At 39.3% G+C, this 21,631-nt stretch overlaps 1 protein-coding gene across 1 annotated transcript in view; it reads right to left on the bottom strand.

Moving 5' to 3' along the window:
* si:dkey-225n22.4 (collagen alpha-1(XXI) chain) overlaps positions 1 to 21,631 on the bottom strand; it is a 67,361-nt gene that overhangs the window by 43,178 nt on the left and 2,552 nt on the right. Inside the window, exons 5-17 of the mRNA XM_035654270.1 lie at positions 21,302 to 21,488; positions 19,867 to 20,032; positions 19,534 to 19,756; positions 18,087 to 18,260; positions 17,518 to 17,595; positions 17,383 to 17,394; positions 16,984 to 17,073; positions 14,936 to 14,989; positions 14,767 to 14,820; positions 13,316 to 13,369; positions 13,170 to 13,223; positions 12,038 to 12,091; positions 11,612 to 11,665 (exon numbers count right to left, since the gene is read on the bottom strand). Coding sequence (XP_035510163.1) covers positions 11,612 to 11,665; positions 12,038 to 12,091; positions 13,170 to 13,223; positions 13,316 to 13,369; positions 14,767 to 14,820; positions 14,936 to 14,989; positions 16,984 to 17,073; positions 17,383 to 17,394; positions 17,518 to 17,595; positions 18,087 to 18,260; positions 19,534 to 19,756; positions 19,867 to 20,032; positions 21,302 to 21,488 — 1,254 coding nt within the window. The remainder of the gene's footprint in view (positions 1 to 11,611; positions 11,666 to 12,037; positions 12,092 to 13,169; positions 13,224 to 13,315; positions 13,370 to 14,766; positions 14,821 to 14,935; positions 14,990 to 16,983; positions 17,074 to 17,382; positions 17,395 to 17,517; positions 17,596 to 18,086; positions 18,261 to 19,533; positions 19,757 to 19,866; positions 20,033 to 21,301; positions 21,489 to 21,631) is intronic.

Below are 21,631 nucleotides of genomic sequence, written 5' to 3'. Positions count from 1 at the left end.
ATGCTGTACTGCTTAATAAACATTCCAAACGTGACTTGGCTGACTGAACTATGGTAAACATACCTGCTTTTCATCAACATGTCTGCATCGTCTGTTTAAGCTTATTAAGCTTTTAGCTCAGGCATTGTTGTTTCTAATTCAAATTTTTAGCACAAGTTCAAGCAGAAGGCTGTTTGCCAATTTTGTCACCATACTAAGGCTTAACCCCTTAAGCAACCCCTTAAGCAACTTTACTTACTTTTGCATTGCAGTCTATGCCGCTTCACAGCTTTACCCCTACTTGGTAGTCCATTCAATTGGGGTTGGTATGCATCATTTTGTTTATTGGTTATGTGTGTGTTATAAAGGGATAATACAATGGTTTGGCCTTGGCTGAATACTCAATACTGATTGGTCCAAGTGTAGGTAGTAATTTTAATAAAGGGACACCTCCTCAGCCTGGCCTAACTCTCGTCCGATCTATGACCACGTAAAACGATTGCCCGGCCATTGAAACCCTGTAGCCATTTGCTGATATTTGTCTGGAGCCAGTGCTGACCACCACCACCAGTATCAAGGCCCTGTCTATGGCTCCCCAGGGGGCACTCCCATTGGCTGCTTTAGGGCAGTATACCTGTGTATCTAATCGAAAGGGTCAACGCCTTCTTTATCAGATAATGCTTCTGCATTCATGATGTGTCTTTCCTGATGGAACAATATTTAGATTCTAGTGTGGTTGTAGATGTAAATTATTTTGAGGATAGTCTTTAAAAAATACAAAATTTTAAAATAGAAAAAGAATAGAAAGAAGTACCAGCCAATAACTTAAACCAAGGTTAATATGTAAAGTAGGTCTTTTCCTGAGTAGTCTTCTACCTCTCCTTAAATTACTTAGTTTGTGCGAAAGATCTAGTCTGGATGTTTACCTTTGTACTGCTGTTTTGTTCGTACTCCATATTACAATTTTACATGATCAAATAAAAGCAATTCTGGGAATTCTCAATAAGGATAAAACATGATCATGTTTAGGTATTTTTAGATAAGCATGCAACATAACTAAGACCTCTCTATGCCTGTGTTTAAAATGAATAAAATCCTGTAAAGTAGTTTCAGCTGACTGGCTCTTGTTCACCCCTTTGGACCTGCTCTTGTTCCTGGTCTTCTTCTTAACCTGGATTCATCTATGGTCTAACTGTAGTCCTGGTTTAGTGCTCTGCAGGGATTCAAGTATGACACCATGGGGTTTGAAGCACTTTCTTTCTGTTTGAGCTCTCTGCAGACACAGAGGTTACCAGGTCCCACCAACATATATATTAAAGTGCAGAGCTCTGCATGTTGGCAGTGAGGAAACAACTGAATTAGCTCTCCACTGTGTCTGTTTTCTTTTGAAGTGTCTCGCCGCACTACGCACATAAACCCGTAAGAGCAGCAGACCTCATAATTACACAGCCAAGGCGCCCACCACGGCCCAATAAATGACAAGATGACATAAATCTCTGGATGTCTACAACAAGAGAAAATAGACAAGTGCACAGAGACCAGTCTAACACTGTCCTGCCACATATTGTTTAAAGAGCGAAGAGGCTGAGAGTGCTTGACGTCTCTGAGCCTAACTACACTTGAATAAATTCTGGGAGGGCATGTGGAAGAAAAGTCAATAAAAGATAAAGACAGCTAGCAGAACAATACAGTAACAAAACGGAGTCTGTGTCTGACTAGATCCCTTTATAACGGAGGATCAAACTCATTCTGGGTTGGGAGTGAGTTGTTGCCCGAGTGAAGGAGTTCAAGTATGATAATGGGCCAGTTGGTGCAGGAATAGAGACAGAGACAGGAAGAACACATGGGGGAAGAGAGAGTGATTTTAAGATTTTCTTATCCAGAGAAAATGCTTCCAAAATTTAGGTTTGATGCAACACCATCAGATCAAATAAAGATAGGTAACTATCGGCAATCCAGTCAATCCAGTGATAAGCTGACAAGAGGAGCTACAGTTATACTTTATGATGGATTAAGAGGCTTTGAGAAAGGTTTTTCCACAGGCCAAGTATAGCTGCACTTGAATCGCACCATGAGCTAAAATTTTTGCAGGGTGGCCGAGCTCTCACCCTTAGAGACGAGGAAAGTAAGGAGCCATCCAGAAGGAGCTGTTCCTTCATGTCAAATCCAGTTGAGATGGTTTGGGCACTGGACAAGAACGCCTCCTTTCAGAGGGTTTCCAGGCTTGTCCAACTGGAGGAGACCCTAGGGCCAACCCAGAACCAGATGGAGAAATCACACATATTCCATCTCTACTTGGAATGCCTTGGAAACCCCCAGGAAGAGCTGGAAATGTCCCTGGTTTGGGAGATGATTCTGATAAATTTCTAATGCTGTACCATATCTCTCCTTCATATATGTATTGTACATGTCTGGAGTGGCTCATCCATTGGCTGTTTGGCAACCAGCTGACTAGTAATACGTAATTATATTCATGCAGATATGCAAGGCAGTCATTTAACCCCTCTAACTTATTAGTTAGCAGAATATTCTCTGCTGCAGCTTCCTCCACCACCTCTTCCTTATTATGTGCTAATCCTTTGGTATTCATTTAACTAATAACTGCTTAAAGACCAGAGCCTTCTTCGCTTTCAATTAATGGTCAATTTGTTGATGCACTGACTGAAATGCCATGTTCATTTCCTGCCCTATAGAATTTTCAGAAAACCTGCCAACTGCTACAGGACCGACTGTCCACCCTCCATAAGAAAAGTAGAAGAAAAAAAGCAGACTGTCAGCAAGTACAGACTTGGCTGATTAATTCTAACCTGAAATTATGTCTCTACCCCAGGAAACATGTGTGCACTCTGCCATTATAAATAACATGTGTGTGTGTGTGGCTGTTGGTGTGTGTTTAGGGGTGGGGGGTCAGTATGCACCAAGGGATGTGCCTCATTTGCCATACTCTGAGCATTTACACGAGTAAAACAGCACCTAATGTGCTTCCATTATGACCATGATTAATCACCTCATTAAATAGCTTAATGTGCGATGGTACAGCTATTAAATGTCTTCAGTATAATTTATTGTTCTGGAGATATTTCATTTAGTAGCAAAGTGGAAGCGGTTGTTTGGGGCGTCCAGGGTTCTTAAAGTAAAAGGACTGTTTATCTTCTGCATAGAAAAATCAGACAAAATCATGCAATTATATTTCAGTATGACTTTAGATGGACATGAAGCTCTCACAGCAGAATCAATAGTATGAAAGATGAACAATTGTGGTAAAAAAATATCTGATTCTTTTAAAATGTTAAGCTATGACTTTCAGGGTCAGGGGTGGAGGCAGATGTTGTAAACATTCAGGGCTTAGCCCAAACCTATGGGGGTCTGGGGGGAAGCTCCATTTTTCTCCAACTGTCTTCATCATTCTGAAACCAGAACACAACATATGTTAAGGATGACTAATTTTCACTCCTGCTACGTAAAAAAGGCTAAATTGTCTAATGTTACTATTTTTAAGTTACATACAGCATTACTAATCTGTGTTGGAGTAAAGTTCACAGCATTAATTGATGCTGACAAATGCTACATGTGAATCCATAAGCCATAATACTGTAATAGATATTTCTTGAGTAATAAACTGATTTTAAGGTCTGATTAGAGAGACTAAGATAGGGGAAATGACACAAACTTGAAGTTATTTTAAAAGCCTAAAGTATTCAGCATTTCATTTTTCATTGAACTAAAAAATACTAAAGTTCTGAGTCAAAGTCCTCCTAACCATAAAAGTCTCTCTTGGTCGGACCACACCCATCGTCAAACTTAGCCTTCATTTTGATCTCAACTAGACACCTGTACAGTTTTGTGACTTGCACAGTTGTGACAATATCACGCTGACCATATCTGTCCACAGACATATAAACACCTGCCGAAGTAGAGAAAATGACCTCTGTGGTAGTTCCCTTTACAGCAGGTGTCTGCAGGAGCACATTTTGCCATGATGGCACACAGAGAATCACAAGGTGAAAACAATGCCAGCCACACCAACCACACACTGTCGCAGCTGGTAATAACTGTCTTCAGACTTTGTATTTCCCCTGTAAATAGCACCAGGTTGCATGGTTCTTTCCAGGAAACTTCTTTAGGAAATGAATAGGAAACTGTGGACTATATAAACAAAGCATTACTGTTTTATTTCTCAACATGGCATGCTGCCTAGAGTTTAGTTTTGGTGTAGGAATACTGAATCCTTTATCCTTTAAATCCTCTATTCTCTTAGTGTTAAAAGTAGTCATACTTAAATAGAATTATTTCAGAAATACTGGAATCAGCTAATTTTAACTGTAGAATGTAAAATCACCTAATATTGCTGAAACCCCTAAATTCTGGGACATGACTTCAGTGTCGTTCAGCCTCGATAGCATGGAAAATACTTTGGGAAACAGCAACTTCTCCTATTTAACATCTCTATTCATGAGAATATTTTTTACAAATACAAATGCAAAAAAAAAACATGCAGGCTCCAAAGTACTGCATAAACTCAACACAACACGACTTAATTTACAGCCACATAGTGTAGAATCTGTAAGTGATTATAGCACGTATTATAGCATTATAGCATTCAAATGACTCTGATGACATGAGTTTTTGTTTCTAGATAAGATAAGTGAACTTGTGGGGTTTAAAACTATTACTATCACTAAAAAAACATTTTTGCTGTAGATGAACACACAGTCTGCCATGCTCCAGTAATACTGGTCCAACATTTAAAAAAAAAATCTTATCATTCCAGTCAATCTATGCTTTAATTTATGATAATAAAATACCAAATTACATTATTTTTAAACTGTGTTCAATAAAATATCCTGCTTTCATTAATATTAATATCTTACACCCACATTTTAAATCTTATAGTTTAAAAAAAACTGCGTATTGACTAAATCCCACTTGCTTCCAAATAGATATGTTTTATCACCACAAATTCCTTATCTGCTGCTAAAGTGAGCGTTCAGTCTATTTTTTCCACATCAGTAGCTCGTCCCTAACCATGTGACCCCCGGGGGTCTTTGTGCATCTGTATTTGTGGTGAACAACTGATCATTTGGAGGTCTAACAGCCTGCAGGATGGTGTAGCTGTAACTTAGCTCTCTGAACTTGCTTCTAAATTACAAGCACAGGGGTTAAAAATAAACCCAGTGGCTTCCCTCTGATTTGTAGGAGGACTCTATTGTCACACTGCTTTTTTAAGACTGTTATTTTGGACGTGATAAGACACTCCTGCCAATGTTCATAAATGTTCTTTTTACTTTTTTCAAAAGAACAACTGACAGAAAATTCCCCTCTACACATTAAACCATCTTTCCAAATGTCTTCCTACAGGTAACAATTATACTATTAGTAATTATAGGGAGGGAATGTGTGATATACCGTATCTTTATCACCCTGTGACGTGCAAACCTCACACAGCTGCATCTAAAAATCCATAATTTTGGGTGTAGAAAACTCTGTGCCTGGAAATAAGAGACCTGCATCTACCACAAAGCTGATCATTTTTAACTTCACTTGAGTGTGAAACATCAAATCCAAAATTGCTGAAAGCTGATGTACATGTTGCTGAAAGAAGGTTTTATGTGTGTTTGTGTGTGTGTGGGAGTGTGTGATTAAAGAGCATGCTGACAGCCTTAAGCCTTATACAGTACATCTAAGTTTAAGCCTCATTAACATTCAATGGAGCTGTCATGGATGGGTGGACAGAAATGCTTTACAGTTGATGGAAGATGTTTCCTGCGGCGACGACCACACCGGGAGCTAATTTGGTTCTGCACGGATCACATCTGGATTAATTTTTTTTACTACTTTACTATCATTGGGTGGGAACTGGTATAGTGACGGGCTTACCCAGCAGTATTTACAGGCCGTGTTCTGATGGGACAACATAGTCAGAAAGACTTCTGTGCTAATGATAATAGCACTAACAGTAAGGCTGTAGCCAGGGGTTGGAAATACTGCAGCTGTGAGTGTGAACTCCATCTCCCCAAAAAATGCATGTAAATATCTCACTGTTTCAAAGAGTCTGCTGCTACCACCACGTGGTAACTGGAGACTGTAAACACCTCCTCAAGTCATTAAAATCCCCAAATTCCCAATAACAATTCTGAGAATATGACCTCAGTGGCCTCAGTGGGACTGTAGCCGTGGCCCTGACTCACAGGTTGCACAGTCAAAGGCCTGGCGGTGGAGAAAATTGAGCCTTCAAAGTGGAGATGTGAATAAAGGACTCTCAGAATGAAGACCACAAGATGCAGTTGAAAGCTCCAAATCATTAGAAAGTGGACCTTAGATTCTCTTCACAATATTTTGTTCCCAAAAGTCAAGGATAAAGTCCATGTACAGAAAAGCTTTATGTGTTTATGCTTCAGGGTACTACTGCTGATTTTTTTAACAAGTTGGGCTTCTGCTTACACAATATAGCTGCTTTTCCACCGGATGGTTCGCCTTAACTCAAGGTTGAGGTTCCGAATGACCTGAGCTGATACTAAAAGGTAAAACCACTGCAGACCACTGATTGGCTGCACAACACAGGACATCCAGCACAAACCCTTATTTTTAAATAGCCAAGCTATCATCAGGAACCTGATTTTCTCACAGATTATCTGTCTTGTGTACTACTGTCAGGTATAGTGAACATTTCAGCAAATATGACACAAAAATATTTATATAAAAATGACCTACTGCAGCTTTAACAAAAAACAAAACACATCTAAATTGACTTTTGCTGAAATGATGTTTTTAAACTAGTATCAGCACAGTCTGCAATCAGTAAAAAGGAATCCATGTGCAGCCCAGAGCTAGATCTCCACCAGAGCAACCTGACAAACACAGCTCTTTTACCGCAGCTAATTGTTGAGCACGTTGCTCCCTGATCGAGCCATATGTGATGAGTATCTGCCTCTTTCAAAACCGCCTAAAGGGGTCCAAATGTACCTCACTGTGGCTTGAGAAAGACGTAACTACTCCGCTCAATTGATTTCTTGTACTGGAGCTGAATTGAAACCTTGTTAGACCTGTGACGCTCTCTGCTCACCTGTGGTGTATTTATATTCACACTGCTCCAAAATAAATGTCCTTGTCAGACTTCAACAAATATTAGAGCAAAACTAACATGTGCACCCAAAATACTTAAAATAGGTGCAGCCAAAATACTTTATATGTTTACTTCAGGGATTCATAACTGGACCGTCTGGTCAAAGCAGGAAGGAAAAGGGGAAATGTATGACAAACACTGGATCTCATGCCATATGATTTGCATTGTGTCAAACATGAGAGAGATCAGTGTGAGTAAATATCTCTGCTGTGATAATAATTCTAATTCTACATTTATGACTATAACAACACACTTACACATAGTGTTCTCTATTAACTCTAGCAGCTAGTCACTTCATCTAACAGAAAAAAGCCTTCAGTCTGAAGACAATGTAGGCAAAAGTCTGCATTTAAACTCTGCCCTTTTTACCCCAACATTATACTCAACAGGCAATTAGTTCTACTTACAGAACACTGCCATGTTCTTCTTCCTGTTAATCATTAGGACGTTCAATGTTCCCTGACGTTGCAGGAAGAAATTCTGTCTGTTTGTTGGTTTTGTTGCACAGCTCAGGTAAACACCCGATTGTTCCAGCAATCTGTGATAAGTTAACCATCTGGTATTCCAGCCACTCTTATATGCACTGAACCTGACCTTTGGTGATCAAGGTGTTGACCACACAGTTGGGCTTGTACACTCTACGTACTAGTTGGCTTTTGCTGAGTCTGAGTGTAAATACGAGCACTGTACGTAAAAGTCCTCTGAATAACTGAGGAGATAAACATTTTCTTGTTTGGTTTCTTTTTTGTGAAAAATAAAGTATGTGTTATCGCTTGTTGCCTTTCTCCTGCAATTTTGTTGAGAAAAAAAAAATGCCTAAAAACATCACAACATGCATCGCAATATTCTTCTAGAGAGACTGCCATGTAATCAGACATTTTAGGACAAAAAACCCAAAGCCTGCAAAATCCCCAAAATCTCACAAATCATGTTTTCCAGGGTACAGCTCCCCCTGGCTCCCCTGTAGTTATCACCCTGGAACCCACAGAGAACTATCACCTACTTCCTCTCAGCTCTACAGAACCTTTAAGTGTCTTTCAGGTCATTGTTTGGTGGTCAACTTTATCGCTTCAATTCACTCTCAATGCTCTTATCTGCACTGTTCCTACCAGCAGCAGGCAGCTGTTTTCAGTCATACAAACTGATGAAGCTGATGATACACCCGCTATACACTACCTGCCCAGCAGCGAACAGATAACGTTAAACTAGCTGGTGAACATAGTGGAGCATTTAGCAGCCAAAGATATTTATCTCATGACTTGACCTATGGAGACCCTAAGGGGGAAAAAAACAAAATAACTACCCGTCTTGCTAAACTTTTGCGTTTTTCGAGAAATATTTTGAGGGTAAAAAAGCACTTCCAGAGTATTGCAACATGTGTGTTGTTTGGGAAACAGCAAACCAAAGCTAAGTTCATATATTTTTATTTTGACTTAAATATAAAGAAAGTACGGAGCCCCCCTGGACATTGGATAAAAAAAAAAATAATGCATGGCCACGAGATAATTATTGCAGTCATTTCCATGCAGAGACTGTTGATTGTTAACATGGTTAAGTTTGAATTAATTTCATTTTATTTTAATATAGGAATGAATTACAACACAACACACACACACACAATGAGACGATTGGGACTTCATCATGTCTTATCTTCGCGGGTGCAGCTTTCCAAGACGTCACTTCATAATGGTTCCCATGCACAAGAGAAAAGGCTGCTCTTGTGTGAAGTTAAACGCAACATTTTTCAACTTTCCTGCGAAGACATATGTGTACTTTTTTGCACGAAAATGAGGGATTATGGAAATCTTGTAAGCCCCTCTTGATTATGTGGCAAAGTGCGGCATCTTTGAAAAAATGCACCCCCGCATAAATTGCAAACTTTGGCTGATTATGCGTTGAATTATAAATCGCATACATCGATTTTTTCCTGGAGGGACTGCATTTTAGCATTACAACATGACATGTCCCACTTCACTTAGACGTAAGCTCCTCCAGCCAGTCATAGATATAGTGCATTACACTCGCCATCACAATAATAACAAAGCTACCGCTTGAATACAAAAGTCAGACTATTAATTATTTTCATGAATAATAAACAGCATCACTACAGCTCATATGGTATGACCATCCGCTTGAAGGTGAATTATCTCGTGGCGACGAGAAGTATATGCGTTGGCACGCATTATTTTTTTTTATCCAATGTCACCAGGGGGGCTCCGTAAGAAAGTCAGTGCTCTGTTCTAGGTATGGTTTTCAAGTTAGTGATCTGACAAACTGTACATTTATCAAATCCAGTGCCCCATGTCACTAGTTCCACCAAAATTAGTGAATAAAGTTGTGCTTTTGTACGATAGGGCCCAGGCTTCTCGCCTTTTCCAGCACAAGTGGACTAGCTGCGTGGCTAACGGAGATAACGAAGATGCCTCCTGCACGTGCTCTTGAGGAAGTCCGCCATTTTGCAGCTAGGTGCTCTTGAAAAGCTTTGCGAAAGAATGAAAAAATGTTTCTTGAAAGAACGCAAATGTTTCCTTCTCCCCCGTGTCCCCATAGGGTCTCTGTGAGAACCTGTGACCATTAGATGTTATATGATATGATGTTGATATAAGAAATAGGAAAAAAAGAAGGATTGGTTGGATGGATGAACATACTGGTTAGTGCTTGGTTAGCAGCTGGTTGGAGTTTGTGTTATTCAAAAGTAAAGTAACTCAAAAGTTAGCTGCTTCCTGTGTTTCCTAAACACATTCACCGCACCCCACCTCCCCCACCCTCCCAGACATCCACACATGGACACCAACTGTGTCCTGTTTCAGCGCCCAGTGTACCACCACCCTTCAGTTGTTGTCGAGCACTCCCAGATTCTTGGGGAAAGTAGTTTATTGTGATAACAGGAAGAGTCCCAAATTACTGAGCAGGGTGACTGCGAGTCAAAACTGGGAGAACACTTAAAGTAGTTCAGAGAGGACTCAAAATAGCGTTGTACACTTAGCTGGTGGGCGTGCTCACATGCTTGCAGATGTGTGCATGTGCTCTTTCATTTAGCTACTTGTTCTTTTCAAGTTACCACAAGGGAACATCCCACTATACAGTATGTAGCATGTGGTCTGTGCTCCCGCCATGGTGTTAATTTCATTAACTGACAGACGTTGAGAGAGTGTTTTCAGATTTACTGTATGACTCTGCACTGATGCTTGTACGTCTGTTTGATAAACTTACAGAATACTTCCGCAACATGGGAAAAGATGTGGACAGAGTTGTTTCACTTTCACACAAAAAGCTACTTACTTTCACTTTGTGGTACCAGTGGGTGGAAAAGTTGGATCTCAGTGACTCAGTGTGCTACAGTTTGTACTTGGCACCATCATGGCTTTAAAAACCCTCAGTGTGGCTACAAAAACGGTTTCAAGGCTACATACAGTACAGTGAGGCAATGAGATGTCGCTGCATCCAGGCTAGAACTCTCATTTAGATTCAATTGTGTTGAGTTTAATTGCTTCATGTCTTGAATGCACAACTTCATATTCTCGCAGACATGCCACATGACAAAAAGCTTGTCATGCACACATGCGTGTAAAGCATGTATGTTTTGCATTTACTGCTGACCATTTTTCCAAAAACCTTACAAACAACGCTATGCTGTGAAAAATAATTGGGAACAGCCTTTGGTATCTATTTTTGTTCATACTAATTTATTTCTAGCAGCCAAAACTTTCTTTAATTGAGTAATTAAGAATCAAGTCTGCTTTGATTTTGATTTAGTTTTATTATTTTAGTGAGGCAATCTCAGGCAAGTTTCGCCTTGCTCAAAGTAGATTTTAATAGTGTGGTAAAATTAATGAAATAAATGGTTGCCTGGGTGGAGGTAAAACAAGAATGTGTTATAGAGTACTTTTGTGTACTTTTGGCTGTGGTTCCAAAAGAAATCTACAATTTTTGCATACAGTGTCCATGGAAAGACGCAAGGCAGCTCACACTGAGGACAAAGACATGTCCACACAATTTGGGGGAAAAATGCACACTTATTCATATGTCTTTATAAAGCTACTTCATAAATGGAAAAAACAGAGTTTCTAGAGAGTTCTGAGATCAGTCCTAGTTGCTAACTACAGCTATCTGTACAGTTTTATTTGTTATTTGAAGCAAATAAACCTAGACTTCATAAACAGTCCCGCAGTCTAGTTCCCATGAATTCCATGTGGTGAAAATTCTCTTCACTTTAAGTCTGAACACACTGTTAGAAAACAGTGTGCTTCCAACATTATTAGCCAGGCCTTATCACCCAACATCGGTGCTGCACCTCACTAATTGTGGCTGAATGGGAGCAAATCCCTGGAGCCAGGTTCAACATCTGGTGAAAAGTTTGCCCACAAGACTGGAAGCAGCATACAATATTAGTCCCTATGGTTTTGGAATGAAATGTTCAGTAATGAAGGAGTGTAATGTCTGGATGTCCGCATACTTTGGGCCAGTGTCTCCCACCTGATCTCCCAGTAGCTACAGTCATGCACTGACCTTTGGTCCTAGTGGCCCAACCAGTCCACCGGTGCCTGGTAGTCCTGGCTCCCCCTGGTTGGACAGTAAACACACTCTGAGAGGCAAAGTGGAGCAGCAGCGGCCAAATTCAACACCATTACAGTAATTATCTGTCCCACTCCAAACACTGCTAATACTGCTGTGACAGGAGGAAATCCCAAACACACACACACACACATGCTCAGACGAAGCCAAACCTCCAGAATTAGAGAACTGTTCTCTTATAGTAGAATTATTTACTGTACATCTGGCTTGACGTGGTTAGGTTGTTACATCTGGCATAATATTTTACTTTCATGAACACCGCAGATTGCATGCTTTCACATCCTCTGTCAGTTAAGCCGGTTTAATGTATGTGTAATTTGGTGTTAGTTCATGTGACTGTTGAACAGAACTGGATCTTACCATTGGTCCGGGTTCTCCTGGAGGGCCCGGCTCACCTCTCTCACTAGGAAGACCCTGGTGAGATGATCACAGTGAATGCTTTGTGTGTCTGTGGTTAATAAGCCTACACATTAGGCCACTAGTTCTAGCCACTAGTAGTGGTACTAAAATAAATTCACGGTGTATATATGAGTCGTACCCCTGTCATTAGGGTGTGGTGTGGTAGTGTGGTGGAACTGATTTATTTCCACTTTCACATTTTGTACATGGATATATATGACTACATTAATATCTAAAGAAATATTTATAGTTTGACAGGATAAAGAAAAATGATTCATGTACAATGGATTAAGAGTCTCCAGCCCTGGCCTACAACTGTGCCACGCATTTTTTTATGATTCTGCCAGTTAGCAGGGCCAACTGGGGCTGATCCGAGACGGCCTGCTCCCTCTAACCAAAGCTACACCTTGCAAAAAAATGGTACAGTCAACACCAGTGTGTCTGTGCTGGTAACTAGAGAAAGTCTTCTTGTTTTCAGTCCTCAGTGCCTTTGTGACTTACCACCACAATCCTCCAGATATCAGCCTTGTTACTGTTTACTGATCACTTTCTTACAAACATATTGATGTTGTGTTAACTAAACGACATTTCCTCCTGCTGCTGACTAAAATCATTTTACTTTTATTGTGAAGCACCAACAGGAAATGCCATGTACTTGTCACCACAAATGGAATGGAACTGTTAGAAGTGGGATAGTACGAGAAGAAACAGCAACAGTGACCTGTTGTCAGGTTCATCAAGATTGGCATGCGAAATTGGCAGGCAATTTTCACTTATACACTTCCAATCTAAAAATGCATAAGAGCTGGCCATACACTACACTGTATATAAACTATACAGATCTCCAATGACCATTAGTTTTGTACATTTGAAACAGTTTCAGCCTAACCTGAGATTCAATACAATAGCCAATCAAACAGTAACTAAAGTAAAATGTCATGGTATTTGTCATGTTAGCACTAACCGCCTTTTATAAAGAATAAAATGTTCAATATTCATTCACTAATTGTTTTAACTATTGATATATGAAGAGAGCTCAAACAAAAACATCACCTACCGCCATAAAAGCATTTTCCCATTTAAATGTTCTCACCTTGGCTCCTGGGGGTCCTGGTTCTCCTGATAACCCTGGTTCCCCTCTGTCTCCCTGGGCAGTATCAGAAGAATCAGGTAGTATCAATACTGGTGGCAGATTAGTAAAGCCACAACACTGATACAACTGCTTCTTTTAAGACTTACCGTGCTACCTTTAACCCCGGGCTCCCCCTTTGGTCCGACTGAGCCGACTTCACCCTGCCCAGCCAAGGGAAGGCAGTAGGTAAGAGCGTGCAATCAAAGGCAGAAATGTATTCACTAGGGTTGAGCGAGATCTCAGCTGAAACAATATGAGTATCATCGAAGTAAAATGTGACAATATCCGTAAATATAGCTTTTTTTTTTAAGTTCTCTTACTCCTGTGATCAAAAATGTTGGTCTGAAGCTCAGTTCTGAGGCTGCTCTGTAAATAGTTTTCAAATACATATAGCAATTTCTGATCGACCCATATCAATTTCAGGCTTAAATCAACAACTTCCAGTTAATTCTGCCCATTTCCAGTTTAAGCCCCACCCATACAAAGTACAGATACAAATACAGATAATGTAATGTTTGCTAAACAAAACAGAAAAAACTAAGTTTTCATTATTATGGTGCTTGAAAATTAAATAGTTGCAATTGCAAATATTGAATTATTATATAGAAGGTTTTCACTTTAATGAGTTTGCTGAACTATTTTTTAAATACAGATTTTATGTTTTATGTTATATTATTAGTTTATTTCAAAACGTCATCAAACTTTTAAAAGTCCATTATGTGGCTTATTATACATGTCCATGCAATTTTGAAGCACCATTTCAGCAATGTCCAGCTGTCTACATTTAGAGCCATTTTATTTGTTGACCAAAATCCTAGAGGGAAACCTTTCCGTAACTTGTAAGCCAGGTCAGCAGTTTGGTGACCACGTACAAGTCGGACCTTTGGGCACAACCTACAGATATTGTTCTGATTCCTAGATATATAAGATCAGCAGTGGAACCACATTGTGTAACGGCTTAAAAGTAATTAGATGGATTTGAAATTCAAACCAAAACTTTACAAGAAGCCTTGTAGTAATTTCTTGATTAAAACTGAAAAAGTGACTTAACACATTAATATTCCAAAATTGAACCAGCATCAAAACTAAACTCTTGTTGGTTTCTGGAAAACAACATGAAATTTATGTTATTACAAGAAACTATGATATCTATCTCCTCAAGTCAATTTTGTAAAAGTAGCCAGATTTGAAATTTTCCCAGGTTCCACAAAGACATAAATCAGGATATCATCAGCATAGCAAGAGACAAAGCCAGATTGATGGAACATATACCTTAAAGAAAGCATGTAAAGGGATAATAAGACAAGGTACTCCAGAGGGTCAAAGAAGCACAATCAGACACTTTGTCAATAAAGCATACAACATATTTGAACATGAGTTCATAAATAATCTTTTCCCTATAAATATTCCAGAAGTTGGTTGCATACAACTTTTTCTAAGGCCCTGCAAGACTAGAGTTGACCTGAGTTTAATTTATTTAATTTTCTTCTAAAATGAAATTAGAAATTGGGACTTTCATTGTGGCTATTCAAATGTGTTCATGCAACAGAATTTTTACCTTCATCCCTGGCAATCCAAGAGGTCCAGATTCCCCAGGTATCCCATCTTTACCCTGGGAACAAAGATAACATTAACTAATTCTATCATGCAGATAAAATGTATCTTTAAGACTGGTGACAAAAGTGTGTAAATAAAAAAAAGTGATGAAGAAACTGATTAGCACTTACAGGCTTACCATCAGGTCCTGGGGGTCCTTCCCTCCCTTTCTCCCCTCGGAAACCCTGCAGCATTAACAAGCCCCATCACGACACACAGAAACATATTCTTTTGATATAGTACATTGTATTGCTCGATAGTTATTTGAAATACATAGGCTCTAATAAATACAAATTTATTTATGGCTCTGTTAATGACAGTGGTGATGGTCAGTCCACCACTTTGGTCCAGACTGAAATATCTCAACAACTATCGGATGGTCAGTCATGGTTTCCAGTTGCTACCTCACAATGACTTTCGTGATCTCCTGACTTTTCCTTTAGTGCCACCATGAGGTTAATTTTTGAAGTTATAAGTGAAATATCTCAACAACTATTGGATGGATCGCCATGAAATCTGACCCCTAACAATTCATTTTAATAACTTTGGTGACATTTTTTAGCACCATCAAATTTGTCGACAAAAATATAATAATAATGATATAATTAAATTTATTTTATTAATAAAATAATGGTAAATACAACAACATAATGTAACAGTACCACTATTAGAGAAGAGTCATAAAGTCAGTGAACATCTCTCTAAATTTTTCTAACATTAGCAAACATTAGCTACCACAAGACTGTAACAGCAAAACCTCTGAGGGTGTTTAATTTAACAGTGAATAATTAAACAGAATAAAGTGTTATTTCTTTTTTCAAATGCAACACATTCTGGCTTTAATCTTTTACATTCCAAACTATTTTTAACAAAACATATATAAAATGACATAACCAAAAAAGTCAAGTTGGAAGTCAACCCCTCTTTATTCATGAGTACTTCATGGTTAGGCATTTCTCCAAAAAGGACACTTAAAGATTCCAAAAACCTCTCTGGGTAAACAAATACTACCGTGACTCATGAGAAGTGAGTCACTACAGCTAGAAGTCATTAGAGGTCATTAGTGGAGGACACAAGTTGAGGTCTGGATATGTGTTTTTTTGGTATGATGCACAAATTCCACATAAAATACGCACAAATTAGTTTGTATTTTCCAATTTGCCTGTTGTGGCCTCACCTCCCTTTTCCATATAGCATATACCACTGTGGATCAGTACATAAATAACCACCAGCGTGGGTAATAGCCTCCATTATAATGATATTGTGTTGACTCCAATTGGAGCAGATGTATGAGAGAAGAGAGAAAAAAAGTATGTGTAAGCAAGTATTGCATTTTATATTTCATCTATTCAGAGATCCAAGTTTATTTTGTAACTCCTACAATCATCATAAAGTTGTAAAGTCGTAAAGCTGGTGTTATAGATGGATTACACGCACTCATCAGCACAGTCAGTTTCATCATAGTTGAGCAATGTGGTGCTGTTGACCCTTAACTCTCACCCCCTTTTTGCTCTGTGTTCCAGTAACATAGAGCAAATAGTTGAGTAAGCTTCGGTCAGAACTTCAGTCAACTTTCACCTTTTCCTGCACTCAGATAACCTATGCGCTAGACTCATCTGTTGAAAAGACAACCACATTTTGAAGATGGTTCTCATAAAAGTGACATTTATATAGTAAAATCTTAAGTTAAAGCCAAACGCAACCTATCTAGCAAATAAATTATGTAGATTAGCTAAATGCTAGCTAGTTAGCTTGCATTTAGGTAACATCAGCTTTCAGATGTAACTAGCCTGCTAACCACTGATATAGATTTAGTTAGCTAACTGATGTAGCTACAACATAACCAACATAAGCTAGCTAACTTAAGATGTGACTATATATACTACTGCCTACCAGTATATGTTGCTTTTATCTTTTAACCATCTTCAAAATTTGGTTGTCTTTTCAACATAGTCTAGACTAGCACACAGAATATCTATGTTCCGGAAAATATATCTGCTTATAAAGGCCCTGACAGAGGCTTGCTCAACTATTATCGGACCACAGAGCAAAAAGGGGCAGGACTTAATAATGCCTAATTGTACATCGTGCTTAATAGCCCTGGTGTCAAAACCACTAGAGGGGCAATAGACAAGTCATATCAAACGTTCTTTGAGACAAAGAGTTGTGTGTGTATTACCATGCGTCCTGGCAGGCCGCGCTGCCCTGGTGGTCCGACCACACAGTTGCAGTCTTCTTCCTCGACTGTGGCTGTTCGATCCAGAGGACACTGAGGAAACACAAGCACAAACTGACGTCTGCAATACAACACACACTCAGAGCTTCCCTATTATACAGAAAACACCAACCAGAATAAGATTAAGCATTTATAATAATATTTTTTCTTGATGTTTTGTTACGGTTTGAATCAAAAGTCTCTAAAGAAGACTTCTTAGCATGAGGTATGAACGTAGCCAGTGATTTCCACTATGTATTATTTAATGATGTAGTGCGATATTGTTACCTTTGCATTACCTCTGTGGCTAAATACTTCTAAGCGAAGTCTAATTAAAAGAAACAGGACAGAAACTGCACTTACCCTTTCATCATCCTGTACAGCAGAAGAGAGAAAGGACAAGAGAAAAAAATAATAGTTATTATCAGTGTAGCCTGATAAATGCAGCTACAGGAGTACAGATTACAGAGATTACAGTAGACACAGTGGAGACCTTACCACAGAGTAGATCTCGCAAGCTGTTTCTCTCTCACTCTGATGAGGATCACAGTACAGACGTAGCTTCTGAATCTCCACCTGAATGAAAAATGAAAATGTGGTGAGGAAAATGGGAAATGTTGTTTGGAGTAAAAGGAAATGGAACAATACAAAAATGTACGTTTTACTTTATGTTATCAACTGACTGGTGGGAAAGGTAAAACATTTGATGTATTGATTGATGTATTCTATTGATGTATTCAGTTATAGTTTGGATTCGTCCAATAACCTTTTGCTTCATTTAGAAAGTAAAAAGTAAAATTATAAAAATTGACTTCCTTCCTTTCTTTAAATACATTGAGAATATTGTATGTATGCTCTTTTTTATTGTGTGAAGCTGCATTTTGTGTAAGGTGCTGTATAAATATCATTATTATCAGTCAGTCGAGGCAGACAGCCACCCAACTTTCTCAGATCAACAAATATTTTTTGCTTCATGAGGTACCTCCTGCACATGGTGACAAAATGTATTATAGACATTTCTTTGTTTTTGAAGGTATGCTTAGACCTCTCAAGTGCGGTGTACTTACAGGCACAGTGATGTCTGTTCCACGCCTCTTTGACAACTGTGTCTCTCCATTGATGTAAATAGGCTCCACCGGTTCCAACTTTACTTCCTGGATTGTTTGATCGTCAAGGAAACTGGTGACCTGGTGTGGCCTCACCAGTAGTTTGAGCTGATGCCACTTTCCGTCATACAGAGTCTGAGAGAAGGCACAAATATGAGATTCATAAATACATCACGGTTATCTCAAATATAATAATATATTTATTGAGATGTTGTTCATTTATGAGACTGAAGCATATCTTTGTTCAAGCTTTGAGTCATGAGCAGAGTTGGAAACGATTATTAAATTGTCAAATCTTCTTTCACTCAGCCTTCCACTTCTGTTGGCAATCTTTCAAATCAAATTTTGCCCGAAAAGGGCCAAAAACGCGTGTTTGCTAAATGCTCCACAAATGGGTTTGACCAGAAAGGTATTAAGACCAAGAAGTCCTTCCTTTTTCCATCACAGTCTTTTTCTTGAAAGCTCAAACCATACAGATGGAGGAGTGAGAAACAGAGCAGCTATTGTTTCGTTGGGACTGAGCCATAGCCACCCTTTCCAATTGACAAATCACAGGCTTCTACCTTGTCCCACATCAAACCAAATCAAATCAAACATACGCAAACACAAAATGAACATAATTACAACCCTGGTCAACACTCTACTCTAAAGTCTAGGTGTGTTAGGACGGGTGGTGGGTGTCTTTTGGAAAAAACAACCCGGCGTGTCCAACTGGATGTATTATTACCTTGTGCTGCCATGGAAACAGAGGCATGTGCTCCAAGAACCACACATCTACCAACCAGTTTCCACTGGGGAAATACAGTTGGTTTAGAGTAGGAAACGTTTTCTTTGAGCCTCCCTCCATCACATTATATCTTCACCGGTTCAGCTGTGTATTGAACTGAACAGGGGATGATGTTTAAATAACTGCTAGTTTGGCTCTCTGCAAGTCATCCCAGTCATGTTCGTTCACAGCAACCAACATGAAGGGAAACCTGAGATTGGAAGAGACAGAGTACTCTCCAGAAACACAAAATGTTCTTTCAGGGGCAGGAAAATGACACTAGCACAGCACAGTACACTCTTTATATTGTGATATTTATGTATTGCTCACATTCATGTGCTTTATGAATCAACTTCTTGAGGTTTCATTGTGAAAATATTAGTAATAATGCAAGCTTAAGCAGCTGCATTAAATTAGTTTTTTTTAAAGCTGCATCCAGTGATTTGTGACCACTAGAGGGCAGGGCAGAAAGATTCTCACTGTAATGAGCCTTGTTGAACTGAAAGACTCTAAATACCCCTGAAAGACTGTATAAATCCAATAATCAGGGGGCTGGGGAGTGGGCCACATTGGTCTCCATGGGGATGAAGTGAGATTTCTTCCCATATCGGTACAGACATGAATCTTAATCCTAATACCAACCTCAAAGCCAGTTTTAAAGGTGACTCTCTGCTCCTTTTCTGTAATACTGGTGGTGGTGAACATGACAGTTTTGTCCTTCCCACTTAGTGTCACTGCAGCCTGGATCTTCTTATCCTTAGACAGCACCCTCCAAAGGTCAAAGGTTAGCCTGCTAGGAGACCCCTTTAGACGCAGGGTGGCCACGAACACATAGGATGGAGGGAGACCCTCTGGGAAAATCTCCCTAGCATAAGGATGAAGTAAAAAAAACTAAATATAAACAGTAGCAAAAAATTAAATTAGTAATTAGTAGATTTTGAAGAACTTCATTACACTCGTCAGGCAGTATTCTACCTGGTGTTCTCAGTTATGTCTATGGAGGCAGTCAGAGCGTAGGCTGTCTCAGAGGTCAGAGAGCCAGGGATCTTCTTGGCCTTCATCTGAACGTTCATGCCCAACATGAGCTCAAAGCCTTTCTCATCACGAGATGCCACTGGGATTCGTGTTGGACACACAGACTCTAGAAAGAAAAGGGTCACTTATTCAGACAGCTGCAAACCTCCACATAGATATGCAAAAACTGTCGGTCAGTTGTGTTATTTGGTGGTATATTGATTTGTATTTTTATGGACAACACAATTCAACTGAATTTATTCTCATACAACAATACAATATATACATTGTTTCCATGGAAAAAAACAGGTGTATCTAATTAACAATGGCTCAGCCTGTTTTAATGTTGTTAATTACGCCTGTCATTTTTCTGCTCTCACATCTCAAAATGTCTGCCATTTTGCTCTGCTTCCTTCTGCTCTTCCTTCCAGTCTATCTCACCATTTTCAGTGAGAAATGACAACTGGTTGACATAACCTTAGCTAACAAGCTACATAACACGTAATTACTGAAATTTAATGGTAACAAAAGGACATTTTATTGCCTTATAATACCATTAAGGCTAATGCGTTGGCAAACAATTGCCTATTTAGCTACACAATGAGCAGAACAACATTAGCATCCTGTGGGAGTCATGCTTTCTCGTAAGCTTTTAACTCTGTTTTAGCCTCCAACAACTCCTAAAATATCTTGCTCTACTATCATCTTGCTTTAGCTGTTTTTTTCTTTTGGACTTTCCTCAACAGCTATGGTAACGTTAGCGTTAGTAGCTAACTCTATGGGCTACGCTAGCTAAGTTAGCAAAAAGGATTAATCAGAGCTTTTTTGTTGTGCTGTCAAACCAGAAAAATTTGTTTAAAAAAATGCTACCCAATGTGCTTGTTACTAGCCAGGCCCCTTCCACATTACCTTCTTTAGTCAAATATGAGTAAAGTGACCAGTAGGCTAGGTCTGAAAAAACTTCTGCCATACCTGTGACTTACCAAAATGCCACCTTTCAACAATGTCAGCTCTGTCAGTTACAAGTTTCAGGCACTGTTCACTATTATCTATTTCATAATTATTTATTTAATATTGAACATTTTGGGGTTCCAGGGTCATGAATCCTCAACAGTGAACACTGGCCAGCTTTAATGAAAGTATTCTGTGTTTGCCTTTAATCATTTATTTGCCACCTTTTGTAAAACTGCATTTTATCTTACTATTTCCCCTGGTTACAGCAGTAAAAGTCCCATTTATTTTTTCCCCTTAAACCATATTATGTGGCTCACAGTTCTATGGCTTAGATCAGCAAGAAACTCAATCAATTCAATCATCAGTACAAGGTATTAACAACAGCGTTAGGAAGCATCTGGCTCTTTGATCAGAAATCGATGGTACAAGCATGTGTACATACCTTCACAGAGCTTTTGTTCCATGGAGTCTCGGATACGGTCAATGGTGGTGTAATCTTCAGCATACAAGACATAGGTGGTTGATGGTTTATTGGCGATGGATACCAGCTCCGAGGTGGTGATCTCACTGCCAACTCCAACGGCGAATACTGTAATGCCCTGAGCTCGTGCCTCCATACTGGCATCCACCTAAAGATACAAAGGTTATCTGTGGTGAAAATGAGCACCCCATACAGCCAACAGCTATAGTGTGGTAATCCCAAGCCAGATGGTGTTTCGTTGTTGAGGTTCTATGGATGGGGGTACGGAGCATTGCGAGATCTTGGCTTTGA

This window comes from Morone saxatilis, unplaced genomic scaffold, assembly GCF_004916995.1.
Source record: "Morone saxatilis isolate NCDOM2014 unplaced genomic scaffold, NCSU_SB_2.0 Contig0, whole genome shotgun sequence".
Taxonomy (NCBI): domain Eukaryota; kingdom Metazoa; phylum Chordata; class Actinopteri; family Moronidae; genus Morone; species Morone saxatilis.
The sequence above is the reverse complement of the archived record's forward strand: the minus strand, read 5'-3'. Positions and strand labels throughout refer to the sequence as shown.